This window comes from Aedes albopictus, chromosome 2 (assembly GCF_035046485.1).
Source record: "Aedes albopictus strain Foshan chromosome 2, AalbF5, whole genome shotgun sequence".
NCBI classification, from domain to species: domain Eukaryota; kingdom Metazoa; phylum Arthropoda; class Insecta; order Diptera; family Culicidae; genus Aedes; species Aedes albopictus.
Window position 1 is genome coordinate 353,046,061 of NC_085137.1, and position 23,906 is coordinate 353,069,966.

At 40.9% G+C, this 23,906-nt stretch overlaps 3 protein-coding genes across 27 annotated transcripts in view; all 3 read left to right on the top strand.

The window, feature by feature from the left end:
* The window catches only part of LOC115253727 (glutamate-gated chloride channel), a 773,621-nt gene that overhangs the window by 472,000 nt on the left and 277,715 nt on the right, over positions 1-23,906 (top strand). The gene's annotated exons all lie outside the window — the stretch shown is intronic.
* LOC109621767 (histidine-rich glycoprotein-like) lies at positions 443-2,096 on the top strand. 3 transcript variants are annotated; one of them, XM_062852720.1, is made up of 5 exons: positions 443-662; positions 717-806; positions 868-1,731; positions 1,790-1,913; positions 1,976-2,096. In XM_062852720.1, exons 1-4 carry the CDS (start codon positions 624-626, stop codon positions 1,895-1,897), a joined length of 1,101 nt encoding a protein of 366 aa, XP_062708704.1. In that variant the 5' UTR covers positions 443-623; the 3' UTR covers positions 1,898-1,913; positions 1,976-2,096. The 3 variants fall into 3 exon arrangements, with proteins under 3 accessions (XP_062708704.1, XP_062708705.1, XP_062708706.1); XM_062852721.1 differs by lacking the exon at positions 1,976-2,096 and having other exon boundaries at positions 609-662; positions 1,790-1,947; XM_062852722.1 differs by lacking the exon at positions 1,976-2,096 and having other exon boundaries at positions 622-662; positions 868-1,947.
* Positions 2,169-3,281, top strand: LOC115254615 (uncharacterized). The gene is made up of 2 exons (XM_029852232.2): positions 2,169-2,566; positions 2,633-3,281. The coding sequence occupies exons 1-2, from the start codon at positions 2,169-2,171 to the stop codon at positions 3,279-3,281; spliced, it is 1,047 nt and encodes a 348-aa protein (XP_029708092.2).

Consider the following 23,906-nt stretch of genomic DNA (forward strand, 5'->3'; position numbering starts at 1 on the left):
GCTGATAGTTCCTGAAGGAATTCGAAGAGAAACTCTTGGTGAAATCTTAGCAGTAAGTAATAAATTAGCACACCACTAAGTGCGCGTAAACTCACCTTTTGAATTTATTCACACTGCCTAAAGAAAGCCAACGAAATTTCTCTAAGTCCGAATCGTAAACAACAAGGCCACGAAACGTCAAAGACTTAGAAAAATTTATCATAGCAACCGCCGTATGCAATGCCCTATAGGGCACCGCACACTGCGGTTGCTAGGGAAAAATTTTCTAAGTGTTTGACGTTTCGTGGCCTTGTTGTTTACAGCTCGGACTTAGAAAATTTTTCAGTAACTGTTAAGATGACCTGGAAGTGCTGTGTTTGGAAGTGTAGTTCTAGTCTTGCATCTCACAATCGCAAAATAAGTTTTTATAGATTCCCCAAGCCAGATAGGTTTGCAATATGTTCGAGACGGTTTGAGGCATGGAGAAAAGCTCTTGGTTTTGGAGAAAACTTTGTACCATCAAATAAGCGCATATGCGAACTGCATTTCGTTTCTGGTGATGATCAATCAAACTATTAATTCTAAACATTAATTACAATAAACACTGTTTTTAGGTAAACCTGCTAAATTAATCGATATACATAATGAAGACTGGATACCGACGCTTAATCTGCATAATCAAAGTACTTTTTAAAAGCTGACTTCTTCGGAGAGATTTTAATATTTTTTATCAGCAGATGCTTATGAATCAAATCCTCAAGGAACATGTAACGGCAGCGCATCAACATCAAAGGTCGATCAAGCTGGAATCGTGCATGGCCAAAATGGTAATAAGTTGTCTACATGTTCAAGGGTATGTAAATTTATATCTTAATGTGTTTGTTTTAGGATCTCAACGTAAACGTAGTACATCACCCTCATCATGCTTCCCATCACGGTCCACGTCAGGATCTTCGCCAACCGCGTCCCGCTGCTCACCAAGCTCTACGTCACCCTCATCACGTTGTTCGCCACGGTCCTCATCATCATCCTCGCCATCATCTCAACGTTGCTCCTCAAGCTCCCCGTCACGATCCCCATCACGGTCCACGTCAGGATCCTCGCCAATCGCATCCCGCTGCTCACCAAGATCTACGTCACCCTCATCACGTTGCTCGTCACGGTCCTCATCACCATCCTCGCCACCATCACCACGTTGCCCCTCACGCTCCCCATCACGATCCACGTCAGGATCCTCGCCAATCGCATCCCGCTGCTCACCAAGCTCTACGTCACTCTCATCACGTTGCTCGTCACGGTCCTCATCACCATCCTCGCCAACATCACCACGTTGCCCGTCACGATCCCCATCACGATCCCCATCACGGTCCACGTCAGGATCCTCGCCAATCGCATCCCGCTGCTCATCAAGCTCTACGTCACCCTCATCACGTTGCTCGTCACGGTCCTCATCACCATCCTCGCCACCATCACCACGTTGCCCCTCACGCTCCCCATCACGATCCACGTCAGGATCCTCGCCAATCGCATCCCGCTGCTCATCAAGCTCTACGTCACCCTCATCACGTTGCTCGTCACGGTCCTCATCACCATCCTCGCCACCATCACCACGTTGACCCTCACGCTCCCCATCACGGTCCTTGCCCCGATCCCCGTCACAATTCTCATCTCCCTCGTTACGCTCCCCTTCACGATCCTCGTCACCATCGTCGCTATCATCAAATCGCTACATTTTTTCCAGTGAAGAAAGACGTAAGTTACCTTTGCACTAGATTAATTTGTGAAACTTAGACTTTGGTTTCATTTATAGCCTCAAAATGTAATACTACTCAATCCCGGAGCAGATCATTGGTCTCATCATCATCAACGGTTCGTTGTAGCCAAAAACCGATTCGGCGGTCCATTAGCCGATCTGTAGCACCAACAACAAAATCGTAAGCAAGTTCTATGAAATAAATGATTCGTTGGTTCATCAAAGTTTTTCGTATTTTTGCAGAGACCACAGCAAGAAGCGGTATTCAGATTCAAGTATCATACGAAAACGAAAACAATCCTCTGAATCCAGTACCTCCACATTCGAAACAAACAAATCGTTAAAATCGTCTCAATTACAGAATGCTTCTACCCAAACAGGGAATTTTGTTCTGGATTACGAGCCTCGTACGCAAGCTCGTACGTCTTCTCTTGACATGCACATTGGAACGAACTTGAACAATACTCCTTCCGGCATTCGTTGTTGTTGTTCAGACCAAAATTGTGAAGTTGCCAAACAAAGTAAAACTTCAATTGAAACCCTGAACAAGAAAATAAGCCATTTAACTGAACAACTCAAAATGAATGCAAGAGATTTGGAGTTTATTTCAGTATCTGACGATAAATGTTTGTATTATACGGGTATAAGCAGCTTCAAAACGGTGCAGCACCTATTCAACTACTTGAAGGATAACATAAGTCAACCGCATTGCAACTTTACGAAAGAACAAGTCTTTGTAATGACATTGACCAAACTTCGACTTAATCATCAATTTCAAACATTGGCCTACGATTATAAAGTATGTCCGAACACAATTTCAAAATATTTTCACAGGTTAGTTAAACTAATTGAATATGATATCGTAATAATAATTTTAAAAAATTATGTTTGACTTTACAGGACGCTAGAAATTATTGATAGATGTTTGGGGTACGCTCTGGAAATGCCTGATAAAAATGTGCTTTCGAATCATACACCAAAGCGTTTTAAAGATCAGTTTGGCGATAGACGTATACTTATCATTGACTGTTTTGAGGTACGTTCTGAAACGCCAGAAAACCCTAAAGCTGCGGTTTCACACTTCAGTAATTACAAAAAATCGGAGACAACCAAATTTTTAATATCGATTTGTCCAGATGGCAATATTGCTTTCATATCCCCTGGGTATGGTGGCAGATGCTCCGACAAAAAAATTGTCCAGGATTCTGGTATTTTGAACTATATTGAAGCAGGAGATGTAATTATTGCCGATAAAGGTTTTGACATTGCTGATTTGGTTGAAAGTAAGGGAGCAATTCTCAACATTCCATTGTTTCTTATTAATAAGAGGCAATTCAGGCCTGCTGAAATTGAAAAAAATCGGCAAGTAACGAAATTGAGGATTCATGTTGAAAGATGTATAGCAGGCTTGAAAAACAAATTCTTAATTATATCACAGATTATACCAGTAGGTTTACTAGTAAGATTTGAAAATGACAAAAATATTGTTGATCTAGTTGCTAGAGTTTGTTGTATTCTGTATAATTTCAATCCTAGTATTATTAAGTGAATTCTAAACCATAAATCCACATGAAATAAACTATAACAAATGTTTTTTTTTTATTGAAATACGATAAAAGTCCATACTAAGCAAAAAAAATCGCAATACCAGAAATGTCTTGGCAATTACACAACCGTACAGTATCGATCATATTCTAAAAGAAAAATGTAGATTTTTAATGTTAAAAACTGTATTTCGGTTTTCAATAGTAGTAAAATTGCAAAAAAAAAAGCCTGGTAGAAACGTTTTTTTTATTTATGTGTACTTGCAAATTCTACACTTCGAAACGGAAAAGAATCTTCCATAGAATCAATGGAATCGTTTATATCACAAGTTGTTTATCCATGGAAAAAATATTAACCGTTGTGTGACCAGCAAAAAAAAAAACATCCGTAGAATGCCGGCAGGGTACCCGGGTACCCACGAAATTCAAATGTTAGTAACTCGGTCAATTCTCCATCGATTTTAATTTTTTTTGCTCATTCAACTCAGAAACTCATTATCTTTCAGGAAAGTATTCGGTTGGACCGGTCCGATAACCGTGAGTGCCGGAAAATCCGAATTTCCGGGCACATGTTTTTATGGAATAGAATGCACGGCATTTTAAGTGAGCCAGCAGCAACATGGGCATCAATCATCCTAAACCTGTTTCAGCAGAAAGTATCTGACCAGTCACGGATTACAATAGGTGTCGATTCCGAAATTGTGACTTAGGAACAGGATTTCCTTGGGGCCATGGCTGGCAATAAACACTTTTAGATATCTTAACCCCAACAATGTGGACATCAGTATAGTATAAGGACATGTTCCCGAAAATCCCGATTTTTCAAAACCTACCGTCCAACCAAACATTCTTCCAAAAGATGAAGAGTTCCTGAGTTGAATGAGCAAAAAAAAAAAATAAATCGGTAAAAAATTGGCGGAGATATAATCATTTCAATTTCGTGGGTACCCGGGTACCCTGCCGGCATTCCACGTAGTAAAAAAAATTTAGAAACTCCTTCCCCCGACCCTCCTCACTTTAAAATTCGGTGAACCCCATCAATAGACATATATTCACGAATTCTTAGATGTAGCAGAATTTCAACTTCCTACTATCAAAAACCACAGAAATATCGAGAGTTGAAATCGAAAAAGGTACACGAGTACCCTGCCGGCCACAGTAGGGTTAATAATGTTTTAATAGTTGATTGGATGCTTAAGGTTAAAAAATGGCTTACTCAATTTTTTGCAGGTATTCTCGGTTAAATATGATAGTTTTTTTTTAGTTTTTATGAATAATCATTGCCATCGTTTTGGTATGGGTTGTATGCGTAAATTGATTTATCGTTATCAACGGTGGAAACCAGCCCTGGGCTATAACTAAAAGCACATTGTAACAAAAACTGCTGGTTTTGACGACTGCTGGTTCTCATAAAATTTCATCTTTTCTGGCTACCGTAGCATGTGAAAGTATATTATTATTATTATTACTTTATTATAGAGATTTTCAGCCCTAGGCTGGTTCATCTCTTCTGTGAAAGTATAGATTTTTAAATGTTTCTCAATCCTCGATGGTATTCTCCTACTGCAGCTTCTGTTGTTTCAAATTCACTTTGAAATGCAACCTTTGAAATCACATGGCTCGATTCTCGATTCAATTACCTATAAATTATTACCTTGTTTCCATTCATACTATCTTCTGGAAGGATACAGCCACTAAAATACGAAATAAAAACAACAAGGTCACAGAAGGAATAAAAGGTGGAGCTTTATTTTAAAAAGCTATGCTTAAATTAACAATAATAAAACCTAATTTAGTGATTTTGAAAATGCATTACCTAACAACTCTGGTAAAATGATCCTATAAAAATATTGTTCGCTTTTAATGACGCATCTTAACCAAAATGATACATCCTTGTGAACAATAATTGATATTTGTTCCCGCTTGCTCCATACGACAAACAATCCAAAATCCGAATTTGTTATGAATATCTGGGCCTGGACTTGGTAGTAGAATTTGTGTGATTTTACAAGCTCAAAATCACGTGTGTTCTCATTAATTTGTAAAAACGAATCCCTTGAATTGATCAATTCCGTCAGTGGAGGCTGATAATTTAACAAAGAATTCGTTCGTAAACGGTAAGGACATTTTACTTCTACAGTAAAAGTACCACAGCAATGGCATTTTATAATCAAATCCGGAGAGGCTGCAAGATACGGCCTATCCTTATAAATTGTCAAGCCGCACTCATGAAATGTGACATTCTCATGGTCTTGAAATAATGATCTAGCATATCTCTTTCCATGCTTCTCGTTATTTCGACCGTACATGACAGCTGGAGAATCAAAGTGGCACTTATAGGGATGACAAATACGAGTTAGTAAACTTTGCTTCGGAGGTGGGGAATCAAAATTTGAATTCACGGCCTCTTTTAGAATTGACGCTGTTATCCTGCCGATCCTCACAAGATGCCATAGATCGCTGGTGGTCTGGCCCTTCGTCAAATTTTCAACCTGATCAACTTCTTCTTTGTTCAACTGAAATTTCAGCTGCTTCCCGATTTTACGCAGCTGTTCCACAGATTTCTCCTCGTACTCGGGACGGAAAACATTCTGAATTAGGATGTTTTCGTTTAAGTACAAGTCATCCGGAATCATCATTTCTTCGCATATGCGCAAGGATGGAAATCTAGTGATCATGATCAGATCTCGAATGTGTCGCGGTTGGAAGGCATCGCGCGATCATAGCAACAACGATAACATTTTGTCGTCAAGCACCATAACAAACTACGATCCGAGAAGAATGATTCGCTCGGCGTGTGCGGGCGCGATGCGATCGCTATCATGAAGTCGAAATGATAAATTCGCGATTTCATCCACTTTTTGAGCATTCTTACTTCTTTAACTTCCAGATATGCTCATGAATGCATTATTTCTAATAATGAATGCGGTTTACGGGTGCATAAGAGGCCTCAATTGTGATGAATAAAATTTATCACGACTTGTAACATGATCCGATAACGGGTCATCACGCGATAAAGCGTGCATCAGATGCTTTGATTGCTCTGTGATACGAGCACGGTGTGAGGCGTCGGCATCATGCTACTGCAAGAACAAGGCTATCTTGGATTGTTCGTATCCTGTATCATTTATCGCTTGAAGTGATTTTCTTCCATCCTTGCATATGCGACATATTAAATCCGAGTGCCCACAAAACTTGTGTACCACTGCTGCGTCGGATTCATCATTCTTTAGAGTCTTGATCAAGTTTATAAAGTCGGCTCTGGATGCCCCCTTGCATTCAACGTCGTTGAACCTTTTGATCCTTCTTCCGTAATCTATTTCATTTACTTTGCGGTAAACATCTTCTTTTATCGCTCTTGAGGGTCGCATCCAATAGGCCGGTACTTCAGTAACCGTTATCTGTTGTAATATGAAAAAAACTCTTATTTATATCCTATATTTTAATTAATTAATCTATTTTCGACATAAAAAAAATATTGCATGGACAAAACTAACTTATCCACTAATTATTAACTTTAACACATTTTTTAAGATTCCGAAGTAAACCAGTGGCGTAGCAAGGGGGGGGAGGGCGGAGGGTGCGGTCCGTACCGGGCCCCCGAATTCAGGGGGCCTCCAAATCAGGGCAGGCCTAGTGTTATAAACCTTCCCTGATTTGGAGGCCCCCTGAATTCAGGGGCCACATTTGAATAAAGTTCTGTGATTAGGCGAAAGATTCCTATAAGTATAAGTTCAATACTTGCCAATCTGCTGATAGGTATATAGGGGCCTCTTCGTGATTATCAAGAGTTTTTGGAATGGGGATAGATGGGTATTTTGAAGTTCTATTACATTAGTTTACAAAATAAAACGAAAGTCATGAACTTCTGTCAACGACCAACATTTTTGAAGCATAATTCAGCGCTGATTTCGAAACCGTGCTTCAAAAAAATCAAAGTAGAATAGTTTTTTTAGTTTTATCTCAATGTCAAGTTTTATAACTTTTTAAAATATAAAAATTCTAATATCTTGCGTTTTGTTCAACCAATTTTAAATCTTTTTCCATCAATTAAAAGCTGAATATAATACCATTCGATCATCTGAATGCCAGTTTTGCGTCAGATTGATGAAATTCAAGATATTGGCGAGTTTTGGGGCCAATCTCCTTTAACATTTCTTCAGGAATTTTTTCAAAAAATTCTCCAGAAATCCTTCAGGAATTCCTTTGAGATTTTTTTGTAGGATTTTTTCAATCAGTCGTTTAGAAATACCCCTTCGGAATTGTTCATTAAGTCATTCAAGAAATCCTTCAGTTGGGCCTTAGGGAATTTCTTCAAGATTGATTTTATAGATTTCTTTAAGTAGGAATCTTGCAGGAGTTTCTCATGGAAATATCTATGGTGATTTTTTTAGATCATGCTTGGAGCCATACCTGAATGGATCTTGGGAGATTTTCTAAAGAAATTTGAATGAATTTCCGAAGAAATCCTTGTAAAAATGTCTGCAGGAATTTTTGTATAAATTGCTAAAGAAATCCTTGAAGAATCGCCTAGATGAATTCTAAGATGTGTTAGGGAAGAATCATTGGGTTGATTTTGGAGGCATATTTGATGATGATCTTGAAGGATTACTACAGTACTATGAAGTAGTTCTAGAAGTACTAGGAGTTCTATGAGTATTTACTTAAAGGATTCCTGAAGAAATTTTGCAAGCAAAGGGATTTTTGGAAGAACTACTTATGAGTACAAAAAGCGAGATTTTTTCAACGTTTTGTACAAAATACAACAGTGCAATCATTCGACAGTTAAATGTATTGACCAATCCAAATTCCTGTGTGGTAGTGGTTTGTGTTCAGATTTCCCGTGTTAATCTATCTGTAAGAACTTTGTAAACATTTTTTGTTCTCACGTATATGGATAGGCTTGCATTAGGTTTAGTGAGACATTTTTTGGACAACTCAATAGATTTATCATTGTAAAATATGTACATATTATGTGATTTTCATAAGGGCCTACCAATTTGTTTCCGCCCCGGGCCCCCAAATTCCTAGCTACGCCACTGAGTAAAACTTTAAGGCTACTTCATTGAATCGAGTACAACAGACGTCTAGAGGGTTTTTCATTAAATAGGGTGAATTTGGGTATTATCGGCAGGTTTGCTCTCTTCGTCATGAGGAGTTTTTGTCGACCAAATTGCCTGAAACTTGGTCGTATAATTCAGCTTCGTTGGAAAAGATTTGAGGCCAACTTTGAGTTCAACGGGTTCCAAAACATTACCCATGACGAAGAGAACAAAATAGTCGAAAATACGAAGTTCCTCTATGCGATGCGGTGAAACAATCAGTGAAAAAAAATTCTGATTGACGAGTTTCCGAAACGGGGCATTGCATCGAAGCTTCTCAAGTATGTCTGGGCAGTCGACGTGGTCCGACAGGACATCAAATATGAAAATTCGTTAAAAAAATGCACGTCTGCATGCCACCACCCGGGTGATGGCCAATATGATCAAAATCTTTGAAATATTGTCCAATATACTAGATTTGCAAAATTACGAAGCTTGTTTGATTTCATGCCTAGAGAAATGCAGCTGTTTAAATATTATACATGGAACTACAAATCGGCCTCATGAAAAAAAAAAACCCTCTACAGGTACCGCTATCGTGACCCGGAACCAAAAATAAGTAATCGCGATTCAATCGTAAAATGTAAGAAATGAAATATTCACCTTTTGGTTAACCGTAATGGAATGAAGATTGGCGAGAGCATACAAGATTGTGGCCACATGCGAGCAGCATTCGGAAACGCCAACAGGGCATCCGCAGTGTGCTGATTCAATTGACCCACTTTGCTTTATAATTAACCACGCGCAGTGTGGCGGTTCGGATAAGCGCATTGACTTTTGAACCTGTAATATGAAATACTTATCACTTATTCATATGAGAAATTATTACAAATACTACCTTCCCGCGAACTACGTAATATTCGTCGATTACACAACCTTCAATGGAAGTCACGTACCCCGCCTCAAACTTTTTGTATGCCTCCAAGCTTTTGCTGGTTCCTGCCAAAAGCCCAGAGAATGGAGATTTGTGATTGACTATGTAATCAACCACTTGGCCCGTATTCACCGTTGCCGGAATATCATTTCCGTTTGTTCTGATGCAGTACGGGTCACGATTTTTTATAACACGTATCTTCTCTATATACCTCGCTTTCACATCTCCCGGCATAGCATCAAAAGATTTATGCATTGTGCAATTCACAAACGACGCACACAATTCCGAACCGTGAACTAAAACTTTCTAAGTCCGAACTGTAAACAACAAGGCCACGAAACGTCAAACACTTAGAAAATTTTTCCCTAGCAACCGCAGTGTGCGGTGCCCTATAGCCTTGATTTCAGCCACTACGATTACTTTGATTAAAATATGGTAATATCTAGGGTAATATATAAAGATACCGCAAATATACTAATATACTTCTTATACACAAATTATGCTAATACGTGTCTAGCCCCTTGATTCCAAGCTATGAAGGTCACGTAAACGAGCCTGTGTGGGCCTTATTCACCCCAACAATTTTCAACTGCTTACCATAATAAATCTTATTTTTCAACATCGCGGTATGTAGTGACTACTGTATTAGTCACAGAAGACACCTCAAAACTATGCTCGTTTCTAGTCGCTCCTTTTTCCAAATCGATGATGGTATTTGTAGGTTAAAAAATAAAGAACCATTGTTGAAACTTCTATTATCACCAAACTAGCTGTCCCGGCAAACTTTGTCTTGCCCGGTTGTGGTGGTTTGACAACTGTTGAGATCAATGCAGCACCGCACTCTAGATTCGTTTTATTTAGATCGTGTTAAATTTCTTCCCTACTCATAAAAAAAACAGTAATTTCACAATTTTTCTACTTTTTCGGTTTTTTTTTTCTAACTTTGCCTCAAAGGGACTTCAAACTTATTTTTATATATATATAGATAGACTAGCTGTCCCGGCAAACTCTGTCTTGCCAAGTTGCGGTGGTTTGACAATTGTTATGGTCTTGCAACATGGCACTCTAGATTGGTTTCATTTCGATCGTGTTGATTTTCTTCCCAGGTCATAAAAATCAGTACTTTATCAATTTCTTTACTTTTTCAGTTGTTTTTCGTAACTTTTTTACTTATAAACACAGCCACCATGAATACAAATCAAACCATGCAAGAGTCATCTTGATCGGTTCAGCCGTTCTTGAGTTTTGTTGCCTCAAAGGGACTTCATACTCATTTTTATATGATAGAAGATATAATCGATCCAAAGTTTAACTTTGGCACCATTTCGCTTCAACTCAAGCGACCCTTCATGCTTGTCCGTTAGTCAAACAGAACACGCTCAGAAAAATCACACACGAACTGACTAAATGAGTTCCACCAGCACTCTTACGCAGTCTCCCAGAACAATATGGACATACGTCAGTTGGGAAGAAGCTCCTACTAGGATTATTCCCCTTACCAGCTCCCCCGTCGGAAAATAACATCCAACTGTATCATATCTGCCTCAGCATACTTATGATCCAAAGCTTCTCCACTCCCGGATAGAGTCAATCCAATCCTAGCTGAAACTCATCTGGAATTTGTAATTTTAGTGAAGGGTTCGAGAGTAAATTAAAATGGTATTCACGTTATCGGGTAATAACAAGCTGTACGTGGAGCTTGTCTCATTCTGTCTCATTGAGACTCGCAATGCCAATGTGATGCGCAGTAACATAGCGAGTCTCAAGCTCACGGAATTTTCATGTGCTCACAGCCAACTTTTCTCAATCTCGTATTGAGGTTTGTGCGTACAGATACTCTGGGTACTCCTAGAGGAATAATCGGAGGAACTCCCAGATGAATTTGATTTATTTTTTATTTTATTTACTACGTCTTCAGCATACGCTGTACAGACTGTTAAAATAAGCCTAAACATTAGTGTCTGTTTCTAATGCTAATTTTAAATCTATCTCTGTTAACATTAAAATCGAAATCACTGACATTTAACAAATTAAAACACACTTCTAGGGGGTAGTTCTGACTGAACACGGTACGATGCCTACTAACCGAGAACATTGGAACGAGAACGGGTACGACGCACAGGAACGAAGAAGCTAGCTTGTTGTATTGGATCAGGACAGTCGATGCGATTACATAAAATGTCGTAAGCGAACATTATCCAAATGAATACTCGGCGCACTTGTAAAGCTTCAAGCTTGATCAGTTAACATTGATGCTCGTAAGGGGGCAGCCTCAGCGGATCATCCCAAGGAAGTCTTCGTAAAGCAAAGCGCACAAAGCAACGCTGCACTCTCTCAATACGTGCTATATGCGTGTTTATTTGACTTTTTTATTTATTTATTTGAGATTTATCCGTGGTTTTTAGAACAAGACGTGTTCCATAAAAGCTCATGTCAAAAAAGTTCTCAAGGCCTTACTAAAGTTGAATTTGCTCTCAAAAAAGCTATTAGGAAACCTGGCGTGCAGAGAAATGGTACTATTGTCTCACGACCAGTGTTGAAAATGTCATTTCGTCATATCTAAATTCAATCGCTTAAAGCTAATTTTAGAAGCTGAACCTGAGAATATGGTATATGAAAAACTTGTGCGGCTAGACCAGTTCTGCTAGAAAGTCACGGAAAACCGATATTTTTCGAATATTTAAGGTAAATGTCACGGACCACCTTTGAAAAATGCTAAATGATATTCACCGTGAATATCATTTGGCATTTTTCAAAGGAAGCCCGTGGCATTTGCGGTAAATATTCGAAAAATAGCGGTTTTTTCGTGACTTTCTAGCAGAACTGGTCTAGCTGTACAAGTCTTTCATATACCATATTCTCAGGTTCAGCCTCCAAAATGAGCTGTAGGTGATTGAATTTAAATATGACGAAATGAATTTTTCAGCACTGCTCACGACCCCAAATACAATGTTCAAAAGGTCCTGAGTGTAGATACTTTGTAGTTTTTGCCTTTTTCTTCAATCAAAATGCACCAATGAACCACTGGGGATGCCATGCAAAAGGAGGAACACTAGACGGCAACTAGCCTGGCCAGAGCCGCTCCACAAATTCACACTCCTCAGTCCCCACAGTCAGTAGCCCCATATGTGCCCTAGATTTGTGCTGTTCAAGTCTGCCTGCTCACGCCGAGAAGACGAAGTTGGGTGTGAAATCTACCAAACTCTCAAGAGTGTGGGCGGAGGAGGGGTCACCCTGCTGTCGGCAGCCGGGGCTCTGTGGAAGAGGTGTGTGTAACCTTGTTGAAGAGATCCCCTTACGGGTTTAATTATGCAGAAGGAGATGATGGGTCAAACACAGAAGGGCCACGATGCGGTCGCTCATTGCATTGTGTGAGGGTTTGTGTGTGCGAGAGAGAGTGGAAAACTGTGTAGATATGGTTATTGAAGCAATTATGACAAATTTACGGAAAACTCTGTCAACATGTGGTTCTATTTTTGAAAGAATGATTCGGATTCCCCCGGGAATTACGTTATAGAAGTATGAGTGCTTATTACCCAGACGATTCCAGAGGGCTACGTTTCTATCCCATTTTATGAAGGTTTTATGGTTCATAGGCATCATTTTTGTTTAAGCTTTTTAAAGTTTCTTGTTGAGCTTTCAAGCTCGCATACAAGCCTACACGGAGCACATTCGATGAAATAAATTTCATGACATTTCAAAGAGATGAACCAGCCTAGAGCTGAAAACCTATATCAGCAGTTCACGCAGATGCTGGACTGTATGACGATCGTACTGACAAGGTGAAGGCCGGTGGTAATGGCGAGTAATTTAAATGCCGGGTCCGTGGAATGGGAAAGCTGTTCCAGAAGGCAGCGGGTAAGATCTTGCTAGAGGCACTGGCCATGTTAGATGTCGTTTCACCGTAGACTTCGAGCGTAATGTCGTCGGCAAATCCGACAATATCTACTCCCACTGGGTACTCTAACCTCAACACCTCGTCGTACATGACCTTCCATAACACCGGACCCACGATGGAACCTTGCGGGACTCCTGAGGTTATGTGAAAGCACTTCCGACTCACCTCCGTGTCGTAAACTAGTACTCGATTCTGAAAGTAACATTCGAGAATCTTGTACAGGTACCCCGGTATCCCCAGACGCAATAGCGCATCAACAATAGCAGACCAGCTGGCGCTATTGAACGCATTCCTTACATCCGGAGTCACTACCGCACAGAAACGAATTCCCCTCCTCTTAGGCTCGAGTGCTTTCTTGGCGGTTTTTGTAACCGACAAGATAGCGTTTACGGTGGACCTCCCCTTCCGGAAACCATACTGGTTGCTCGAAAGACCATTTTCGCCCTCGGTGAACCTCAACATTCTATTGTGGATGATCTTTTCGAGCACCTTCCCCGCCGTTTCTATCAAGCATATTGGTCTATATGCCGACGGGTCTCCGAGTGGTTTCCCCGCCTTTGGCAATAGTACCAGGCTCTGCCTCTTCCAAGCTTCTGGAAAAACTCCCTCGTCCAGGCATTTCTGCATAGCAGACCTGAACATCTCAGGATCCTCTGCAATAGCTACTTTTAAGGCCAGGTTCGGAACTCCGTCCGGACCTGGAGCCTTACCTACGCTAAGGGACTTTGCTATACTTTGCTTTGGGAGGTCACGTCAATAATTGACTCCGCTCCGTTTCGACTAAAGGTACTCTTGGTACCGACATTAGCCAAGTCGACATCTAAGATGGCCAGTGTTTCTAGCAGGATCTGACCCCGCAGGTTCGTGAAACGGCTTCCCCATTCCACGGCCCAGGCATTAAAGTCACCCGCTATTACCACCGGCCTTCGCCCTGTTAGCACGGTCGTTAAGCGGTCCAGCATTTGCGTGAACTGCTCGATCGGCCACCGCGGAGGCGCATAACAGCTACAGAAGAAGACCCCGTTTACTTTGGCGACCACAAAGCCCTCATAGGTAGTAGACACCAACTCCTGAACGGGGTATTTACCCGTCGTTCATATCGCCGCCATTTTTCTGCACCCATCCGCGACCCAGTTGCCGTTGCCGGCGGGTACTCGGTATGGGTCCGCTATGATGGCGATATCCGTCTCCCACTCAGAAACCGCCTGACAAAGCACGTGCTGAGCCGCGTCACAGTGAAATGTCAGGTGACATACGCACCAACCCACCTTAATATTGCCTACTTTAACGGACTTTTAAACGTCCGCCACAGGTAGCTGATCCAAAGCTATCTGTATCCCTGCTGGCCTCTTCCGTAGCCTAACGGCTGCGGTGGCCACCTACACATCGCACTGTTGCTGCAGTGCCGTGACGAACTCTTCCACTTCGGTGATCTCGTCAATATCTTTGACCTTTAGAGTCGCCTCATGTGTAAGAGCTCTCACCTCAACACCCTCACCAAGGACCTCTTCTGCCAGCTGCTTGTAGGCGGCGCCCTTGTATTCCTTCACGCGCTTGCGCTCCAGGATCATCTCGCCCGTACGAGTATATACGTCTAATACTGCGTACTTCGGACCCAAGACCCTCAAGCTTGGCGTCGCTTCGCATCATCTTCAAGACGTCCGAGTACTTGGACTGTTCCGTCTTGATGACGATCGCGTCGCCTTTCTCGCGTTTGACACCTGCCCTCCTACGCCTTGGTTTGGCGTCCTGTACTTCTACCGGCGGATTCTTCTTCTTCTTCTTCCGCTCTACCTTCGTCCAAGGAGGGTCCTCCTCTTGGTTCACCCTACTCTGTGGCTGCTGAGGGCCCACCAACGGTCGCAACCCCTTGTTCCCATTGTTCCGGGACGGGCCAGCCTTTTCAGGCCCACCCTCCCCAGCTTTCCGGGAACCCTGGCTGGGGTCCGACCTTCAGGCATTGTTACCGATCTTCGGGGTAATTATGCGCCTGGCTTTGCGTACACCGCCAGACAGCTCTTGCCTGACGGCTGCCTCGCCCGCTTCTGCGAGTGCTTGTCCCGTTTGTCGCGAACAGTCGCTTCCACTTTTTTCGGACTTCCTGCGAAGGAATCTGTGGCAGGCGACTGCAGCAGTCACCAACGCGAGTACCGCGTGCTCCTGCTTGGCATTATCGATCGACACCTTAAGTCGAAGCAAGGCCGTTTTCAGGTCCTTGCTTATGTTCGACTTGGTGGACGCAAAGTGGATGATTTTTCCAAGCTGCTGCCCAGCCACCTCTATTGCTGACCGTCCATTATTTTCTTGGGTGACGGCCCTCGGCAGCCACGCTCCGTCCATTATCTCCACCGGCTGGCTTGCCGTGAAGTGGATAGGAGCTCCTACGCTCGAGCTGCGTACGCAGCTGCCAGCGCCTAACTCTTCGCTCCTCCTTGTCGAAGACCTCATCAACCCGCTTCTTGCGAAGGGGTTGATCGCACCACTACTTCCACTTAGATTTTGATTTTTGGAATTTTTGCTCATTTTTTCATCCCAAGAGTCGCACGGGAAAGAATGTCCACCACGCCAGAGCCCTGCATTAACGCGGTAAGGGACAGCTTACTGTGGGGGGTGCCCAGGTACCCCACAGGCTCCGTTAAAGATTGAGCATCTTTTTCACCCCCTCGATCATTCATTCCTTGGCACGGGTCGCTTGATACCTTGAATTGGGGTTAGTAGTCTTATTCTTAGCCGGCGACTACGTGGCTGACTCGTAAGTGTGGGGGGGGGGGGGGGGTGGTTCGTCTGGCCCCAGGACTATAGTCCCTGCTGCCCCTTACGGGATAGTGATGACTAAAACAATAGGTGTAATAGCCCGTACAGATCAGTCTCCAGAGATGTTGGAGGGAATCATCGAGCGGCTTTTTCCGCGTCATGATCCTCGTCCTTGACCTTTTTGCCTTTCTCGTACACTAAGTGTACTGGAAAGGCTATATGTTCACTCCAAAAATGACTTTTTGATAGAAGGCCCGGAGGGTCGAGTCACATATACCAATCGACTCAGCTCGACGAATTGAGGTGATGTCTGTGTGTGTGTATGTATGTATGTGTGTGTGTATGTGTGTGTACAAATAAACTCACATCAGTTTTTGGCAGTAAACCTCAACCGATTTTAATGACCGACGGTTCATTCGACGCGGCATCTGGTCCCATTGTTTCCTATTGAAAATGGTTCGGATCGGTCCAGCCGTTCCGGAGTTATGGCCATTTAGGTGTTCCGGATCGGTACCCCTGGAAGGGCCAGACACGAAAATGCACCAAACCCATGCATGCGACCCATCAAACCACAGCATTAACGATTATCTGATGAACGGTAAGCAGGAAAATAGTCTCAGACCATATTTGAACCGGTAGTGTTCCGGAACCGGTTCTAGGTGTCCCGCCGGAAGTGGCCAAATTTCAAATTGAACATAACCCATGCATGCGACGCATCAAAGAACGGATTTTTCGATAATCTGATGAACGGTTACCAGGAAAATAGTCTCAGACCATATCTGAACCGGTAGTGTTCCTGAACCGGTTCCGAATGTTCCGCCGGAAGTGGCCAGATACAAACGAGTACCAAACCGATGCATGCGACACATCAAACAGCGGCATTTTCGATAATCTTATGAACGGTAAGCAGGAAAACAGTATCACACCATATCTGAACCGGTAGTGTTCCGGAACCGGTTCCCGATGTCCCACCGGAAGTGGCCAAATATAAAAGAGTACCAAACCCTTGCATGCGACACATCAAACAGCGGCATTTTTGATAACCTGATGAACGGTTAGCAGGAAAACAATATCAGACCATATCCGAACCGGTAGTGTTTCGGAACCGGTTCCGGGGGTCCCAACGGATGTGGCCAAATATAAAGGAGTACCAAACCCATGCATGCGATACAACAAATAACGGCTTTTCTGATAACCTAATAACTGGTTATCAAGGAAATAGGTTAGGACCACATTAGGGACAGCTGGTAGTGCCGTAACCAGTTCCGGACCCTCCGAAAGCGGCCAAATATAAAATTGAACTGATCCTATGTATGCGACACAGCAAAGCTCGGATTTTTGATAACCTTATGGACGTTAGCAAGCAAACAGGTTCAGAATGGTGAAAAAAATGTTTTACGCATATGGTCAAATCTCAACCGTTACGTAGTAATTGAATTTTCGACTTTGCTTGCCTCAAACTGGCTATAACTTGAAAATGGTCAAACTTATCGCATTTAGAAGATTATTTGCTACCAAAAAAGATCTTCTCAAGTAACACAACTTGTTCTATAACAGTTTAAATTTCACTATACTAGCCTAAGCTGGTGTATTTTTCATGAATTTTAAACGTGTTATAGGATACTTATATATTCAAAACAGCGCAAAATATGGCGGCTTATAAAACATCATGCATGTCATATAAGATGTATTAAAATACAATTATGAGACTAATAATGACGTGTGAGGAACGTTTTATGTAAATCAAAAAAAAAAATAATTAGTTTAAATCAGGTTATCTGTCAGTAACAGAAACACACAGAATACTTATTTGTTTAAACCTCATGCACCGGTGAAAATCAAGCTATCAAGTAAGCCATATAACTTACGCAAAACATTAATACTGCTAACCTCAAGCTCTGATTCAAGTCGAGTTATTTGAAAGTATCACAACGTCATAAAAGCATTTATATAACAAGGTAGCACATGTCAATTTGATATATACATATGCATATGCAACAGCTGACAGATAAACAAACAAATGAATTGCTAAATTATTTGCAGCTGCTTCTTTAACTTGAAAAATAAAATGTCTAGTAATAAAGTCGGTAAGCTTTAAATATCTCTAAATAATATGTATAGAGATGATGTGCAGCAATTCCCCCAGTAGTGGTACTTTGCGTTTACATGCGGTTCAAGATTTATTGCAAAACTGCTGATAAAACGCCTCAATATTGCATGCGCCATTGAACTGAACTATATATGCAATACAAAACCAGAATAAACAAGGAATTTTGCGATCATTTTTTGATTCCCAATACAGAAAGAACATGGCAGTTCCTCGCCTACAGTGCGGTTTAGAAGTTTTCGGAACATCTTTCAAATATACCATATACCCCATTTTTCAATTCCTACAACTTTGTAAGTAAAAGTGTTCGTAAAGCACAAAGCTTAGTAACAGGCTCTGTCCTTTTTGAAGCATAACAGTAAAATAAGACGAAAAGGAAATGCAGTGGAATTAAATCTGTCAAATTTAGTATCAAATGTGGTTGCACATTTTAGCCGGTACTGTCACAGGGGAAAAATGTGACATCCAAAACTGGAAATACTTCTTGCCACTTGATTAGTTGAAACAACGTTCAATCTACGCTCTTTAACCACAGTCGAACGAAGTATATTGGAAAATATTTTAATAACTGTTATATAACATGTTATACACATATTTTCAACATACTCCACCGATAAGCTGTATAATTGTCTTGCGGTAGTAATTTTCACGCAAACAAAACTTATTCATGGATAGAACCTTAATGAACCTTGACGACGTTTGTAAGTCAAAATGTTGAAGATTTGTTGTTGTTTGATCCAAATTTACCACCTCAGTTAACTTTTAACTAAAATTTATCTAATTAGTGATATGGGCGAATTCTATGTGCAAAATATTGTAAGTGCCAGTAGTAAGTACAGGTGTTTATGTTGTTGTCTTACAAACAGATAAAATTTCAGCTGAAATTTAGTTCCCAAAGCTGGGTCATTGCTGTGAACCTCAACATAACCTCTCTCTAATTCAAGCCCGTGAAGTGAAGCGTCTTATATTGACGATTTTATCTCGTAATTTTTCATATAGTTATATATTCAGATTCTGCTTTAGACAAGGATTTCAAGTAAACTGCACTATCAAGATTCATGAAGAATTGGTTCATGCTGTCAACAAATTTACCACAAAGCAATCATTCTTAATTCAGATTCCATCATCTTGATGAAGAATACATCCTGTCGACATGGTAAACCTGAGGTGCAATGCTCATATGCTACGAAATCTGAGAAGTATTTTATTGATGAAAATGGCATGCAATCAACACATTCTAAACACAAATATAACCATCGAAGAACTGAAAAACTTTCCATCAGTTTGTTATAACATAACATAATTAAAGCCGCATTATAACATAAGATGTTCACACAACCACTTATAATTCACAAATAAGACATTCTTTATTTTTTTAATTTGTCAAGATGTTTTCTGTGTTACTTGGGTTGGAATCTATTGGTTTAGTTAGTTTGAAGCAAAAAAGCTCGAAAGTTGTGTTGGCCTTTCTCGTACACTTAGTGTACTAAAAACTATATGTTCACTCAAAAAACGATTTTTTGAAAAAGAAAAAAGGCTCGGAGGATCAAGTCGCATATACCAATCAACCCAGTTCACCGAATTGAGATTTTGTCTGCATGTCTGTATGTACATATGTACAGGGGATAGACAAACTGATCGGGACAGGCAAATTTTTCCCTTCTCAATTTTTTTCAAAAAGATGTAACTTTTCGAAAAGTGCATCAAATATTCTCAAATTTTCACTGTAAGTTGATCAACTAGTTGTGTATCAGTGGAAAAAATTTGGAAAAGATCGGACTATTCTGCACGAAGTTATAAAGATTCCAGAAAAAGGTATAACTATCCGATAGCCAACTTTGAGCTGTTATATCTCCGGATTCAATGAACCGAATGCAATGAAATTTTGACCATTTATGACTTATATAATACGCTTTGAAAAAAATTTGACTGAACTTAAACATCTTAACACGGAAGACAATTATAACGATTAGAATATTTTTCTAATAAAATACCAAATTTTCTTAAATTTCAACATCGTTTCAGAATTCAAGATGCTGATTAGAGGTCATTTTAATTTCCTCTAATTGTCTTAAATATAAATATGTTTTGAAAGAAAGTAACAACATAGCCGGAAATTCATTGGAAAAGTAATGCGATGCACATTAAAAATAAACCAATTTACAAAAAAAAATTATACAACAAATTAAATCGCTATAACTTTATCTCTTGTTAATAATTTTAAGTTGAGTCAAACGTTTTTCAGAGCTCATTATATAAGCTCAGTATGTACGCAAAATAAGTTCACGCACTTTTAAGACACTTCCCACTGGCCGATTTTTCGGATTATAGCTTGAATCGAACCGGAATTGTTTGCTATCAAAAATGGTCTAGATCGGCCAAGGCGTTGCAGAGTTATGGCCATTTCAGTGAGCCTCATCATGAGATACATCAAACTGCGGCGATTTTTGTAACCTTTAGCATGGTTGACGAGTTTTGTGCGGGAATCAATACTGGAGACCAGAAACTCCACAATGTCGGCCCGAAATTCAAGATGACAGCCGTGGCGGCTCAAAATTAAAGATGGCGGCTGTTTAATTGATATTTAGGCTCTTAAAGCATGTTATATGGGAATATTTGATATGGGGAGATGTCTGAACTCCTGAAATGGCGACTAGAATATCCAAGATGGCAGTCTGGAATCCAAGATGATGGCTTCAAAATCAAGATGGGGTCTGTTTAAAGAAGTTTAAGGCTCTAAAATCATGCAATATGGGTATATTGGGTATGGGGTAGATGTCCGAAGTCAAAAAATGGCGACCATATTGCACAAGATGGCGATCTAAAATCTAAAAGATGGCGGGTTCAGTATCAAGATGGCGGCTGTTTGATAGAGATTTAGGCTCTAACGGCTGTTTAATGAAGTTTTAGGCTCTAAAACCATGCAATATGAGTATATTTGGTATGAGGAAGATGTCCGGAGTCCAAAAAGGCCGACCAGAATATCCAAAATGGCGATGAAAAATTTAAGATGGCGGCTTTTTAATGGAGTTTTAGGCTCTAAAACCATGCAATATTGGTATATTTGGTATGGAGAAAACTTCCAGAGTCCAAGATGGCGATCTAAAATTTAAGATGGCGGCTCCGAATTCAAAATCGCCGCTGGTGAATAGAGTTTTAGGGCCTGTAATAATGCATTATTGGTATATTTAGTATGGGGATGATGTCTGGATTCCAAAAATGGCGACTAGAATATCCAAGGTGGTGGTCCAAAATACAAGATGGCGGCTCCAAATTCAAGATGGCGGCTGTTTAATGAAGTATATTTTTTGTAGGGAAGATGCCTGAACGCCAAAAATGGCGACCAGAACAACCAAGATGGCAATCTTAAATTCTAAATGGCGTCTTCAAGATAGCGTCTTTTTCTTAAGAGGTTGAGGCTCAAACATTAAAAGCCAGAAAATGATATGATTTCTGTTATCATGAAATGGATTTCTGTTAATTGTATGAAAGTGCGATATATATCAACATTTCGCTTGAGTTTTATTGAAATGGGGTTTGGAAGGCACGAGAAAGGCGCCATCACCACTAGGTGGATTAATTAGGGTTTTTTGTAGTACATCCGGGGACTGGGGTTGACGATGAAGATAGGGTCTCTGATGAGGAAGTTGCGGGCATTGCAAAGCCCCTTATCGTAGGCAAGGCTTCAGGTCCGGACGGAGTTCCTGACTTATTGAACGTCCATACATTACGCCTCGCTATTAGAGGGGAGAGAAGGGTTTCAGCAAAGTATAACGATTACTAAAAAAAAATCAGAGATCTCATGTAAAAAGCGTGACGTACGGGGGAGGAGGGGGTTTGAAATGGTCATTTTTTTGCGTGACATAATTTATGGACGTTCCCTATGTCTAAAAGCTGTATTCGTCAGAACATATAATACATCTTGAAATCGCCGTTCGAATCAAACACATCCTCCACAATTCCAACCAAATCTCTAATGCACTGATGGACCATTGCCGGAGGATGTGACCCCATCCATAAAAGTCGAGCCAAATCCATTGTGTAAATATTTTCCTTATCCTATCGATTCGATGAAGCAATAATTTGTCCTCTCGTTGTCCTTTCCTCTTGATCCGGCCGTGTGTATGCGCCGATACCCAATGAACTCTAGTATGGCAAAGCTCCCACTCAACCAGCCCAGACCAGATGTCCTAATGTACATCCTTTGCGGGTACGACTGACTTCGACGGGAAGCTTACAGGCGAGAGGATTGTTTGCCCCCACATAGCGACGACAGAGAGTCGCCGCTCACTTCCGCCACAGACAAGCCGATGAGGACCATTTCCATCATGGCAGACTGCTGGCAGCCAAGCACTCAGGCAGGCATGAAGGCAGGCAAGGAAGCGATGACAGCCCATCCGGGATAGTGGTTATTATTTGTCCGACCGAGTATTTGCCAGGGCAACAAAACGCTTTCAACGCTTGAATGTTGACGTTCGCTCGGAACGAATATATACACTGCGCTTTTCTTCGAAATAATTCGGTTCGCTCAAGTTCGATTCTTCGGTTGGAACACAGTCTTCAGTGTGCTTGGAAATGGTTTTCGTCAATGCTCTGTACCGTGCTGTTTCGAAATACGACTGGATTTTTTATGGTTTCAATTCTCAAGATTTATCAAAAATTAGTGGTTCTTTACCGAACATAGCTTGTTATCATTAAAAGAAAAGCAAAAATGTCCTTATACATAAATCATAAAATAACTTAAGCGAATGAGTAGTATTTGGTAAAAGGAAAACAAATGAAACAATGAATTATAAGAAATGTAAGTGAAGTTAAGAAACGAAGTAAAAAACGAAAATAAGTGAATAAAAAAAGCAACAACATAAATAATGGCAATCCGAACATCAACACCCCGCGGTACAAAAGCTGCCGGTCGGTGAAGTGAACCAGCCAAGCAAACTGAGTAATAAAACGTCAACAAGCATTTCGTCATTGCTGGTGAACCGTGTGACGTGAATCGCAATGGCACAGGCACAGCATCGCGGGGATGGCCTTCGACATTAGCTGATGAAATGTGTCGATATCTCTTAGTCATCCCCGGCCCAGCCAGCCCAGAAATGATGGTTCCGGGAAGGAAACGGCATGCAGCTGGATGGTGTTGGAAGGAAGAAGGAATGGTTATAAATGGGCAATTAAGTTCACAAGATTTAATTCAATTTAAGGGTATTTATTTTTAGGTCCTAGGGGGTTTAAAAGCGAAACGAGGTTTACCAATTGTTTGAGCGTTGACGTACCGAAGGTGGTTATTTCGAAGAAATAACAATAATCACTCTTTACGGTGTAAATTATAAGGCAAGTGCTAATTGTTTGATTGTTTGGTTTGGCTGCTTCGCCTTTCAGGCGGGTGTTAAGTAAGGTTATGCATTTTTTTAAATGAAAAATCCTAAGGTTGAAAAAGCTTGGAGGATTACTTCTGAATGTGTTCCTTGTGTCGTCCAATAAAACTAAGGTTGTTTTCCAGTGAAATTTAGGTATATTTTCTTGTTGTGAGCTTCGGACACTGTCTACCGAAGCCATATCGATATGTCTTCAAAGTGCCGGAATCTCAAGATCATTTAAAAATAGTTCCTCTCTCGCTTTGACATACTTTCCCACAATAGAGATGTGTATGGGACGTTTACCTAATCCGAACAAGATTTGGATTGCGAAAAGAAGCAAATTAGGTGCGATAGTAGAAATGACTTCAGTTCTACCCCATCAGGCCATGGTGATTCCGCTGCTCAGAGGAATAGAAGCGCCTACGTAGCGAATTTGTCCAGGTAACATTTTTATAAGCAATTGATCTTGTAGAGGTTTTTAGAACTGTCATAAAACCTAATACCATTTATTTTGGTTTTATGATGGTTCTAAAAACCT